The sequence below is a fragment of the Hipposideros armiger genome, unplaced genomic scaffold, assembly GCF_001890085.2.
Source record: "Hipposideros armiger isolate ML-2016 unplaced genomic scaffold, ASM189008v1 scaffold_97, whole genome shotgun sequence".
Taxonomy (NCBI): Eukaryota; Metazoa; Chordata; class Mammalia; order Chiroptera; family Hipposideridae; genus Hipposideros; species Hipposideros armiger.
This window is the reverse complement of record NW_017731447.1, coordinates 4,458,539-4,459,594: the sequence shown is the minus strand read 5'-3', so window position 1 is coordinate 4,459,594 and position 1,056 is coordinate 4,458,539. Positions and strand designations below refer to the sequence as shown.

The 1,056-nt window shown below is 40.1% G+C and overlaps 1 protein-coding gene across 2 annotated transcripts in view; it reads right to left on the bottom strand.

The window, feature by feature from the left end:
* Window positions 1-942, bottom strand: part of ZNF800 (zinc finger protein 800) — a 27,345-nt gene extending 26,403 nt beyond the window's left edge. For both annotated transcript variants that reach the window (XM_019646139.1, XM_019646140.1), the window contains exon 1: window positions 827-942. In XM_019646139.1, the coding sequence (XP_019501684.1) occupies window positions 827-887 (61 nt within the window). In that variant the 5' untranslated portion in view covers window positions 888-942. The remainder of the gene's footprint in view (window positions 1-826) is intronic.
* Between the last annotated feature and the right edge of the window lie 114 nt (window positions 943-1,056).

Genomic DNA, 1,056 nt, shown 5'->3' with positions numbered 1-1,056 from the left:
TTATCTGGTTTAGTGGTAGCATGTTCAATAATTCCCTTTTAAGTTGTTCCTTTGTTTGTGACAAAGCACATCAAACTTATAAGTAGAAAAAGTATCAATGATTTATCACATTTATCAAATGAAAGTTTCCTAATATCCTTCATGAGACTCCAAAGAGCAACTTTTTCATTTCACAAATTCGACTATTAAAAGTTCCACTGCATAAATTTGCTAAAAACACTTATGTATTCTACCTAAGTAATCAGATGTTTCTTTATTTTGAAATACAGTATGTTCTGTCCAAGCAACTTTTTTAAAGGCGGCACTTGGCAAAACCTGATTCTCCCAACAAGCTGAGTTCAACACACTTTTTTTAGCCCAAACTAAACTCATTTTGAGGCTTTAAAGTGCTATTCTGATAAAAATACACAGGAGACTTTTAAGTTTTCCAAGTTTAAACGAAACAACTTTCCCGAAGGTAAATGCTAGTATTCTACTAACTTTTTTCCCCTCTTTCTTTTCAGTTTTAAACTTTTACAGAGCAGGGGTGTATACTACTAACTGCAGACTTTCTTGAAAGAGAAGGAAAAGAAGAGTGAGTGATGGGTCTTGTGGAAAAGATTTAAGGTGACACCTGTACTTTTCCTAAGGGATCATCAGGCAGGGGAGACCTATTTGTACAAGCATTTAGCTTCATAACCGGTTTGATGCTGGGAAAATTATAACCTACTTACTCAGGAATGACTTCTTGGGCAGGAGTAAAAGAAAACTTGAAGGAAACAGAAGGCCGAGTGGTTCCGAGGAGAGGGCAAAGCGTAACTGGAGAAGAAAGGGGTACGTATAATACCTGGTTCACAGCATCCGTGATGATGGTGGTCAGTCTGACAGTATTTGTCCCTTAAAGGCATTTTCAGTGGGCGCGACCTACTTTCCTTTTACTGTAAGAAGCTCTTCATTGCGGCTTGGCTGTTGAAAGAAGCACAAACCCGTCACTCACCCCGAACTTCCTGGGGGGGCTGTGGCTGCACTTTCCAGATATGTCCCCTGCACCCACCCTCCGCTGTCCCTCCACGGACC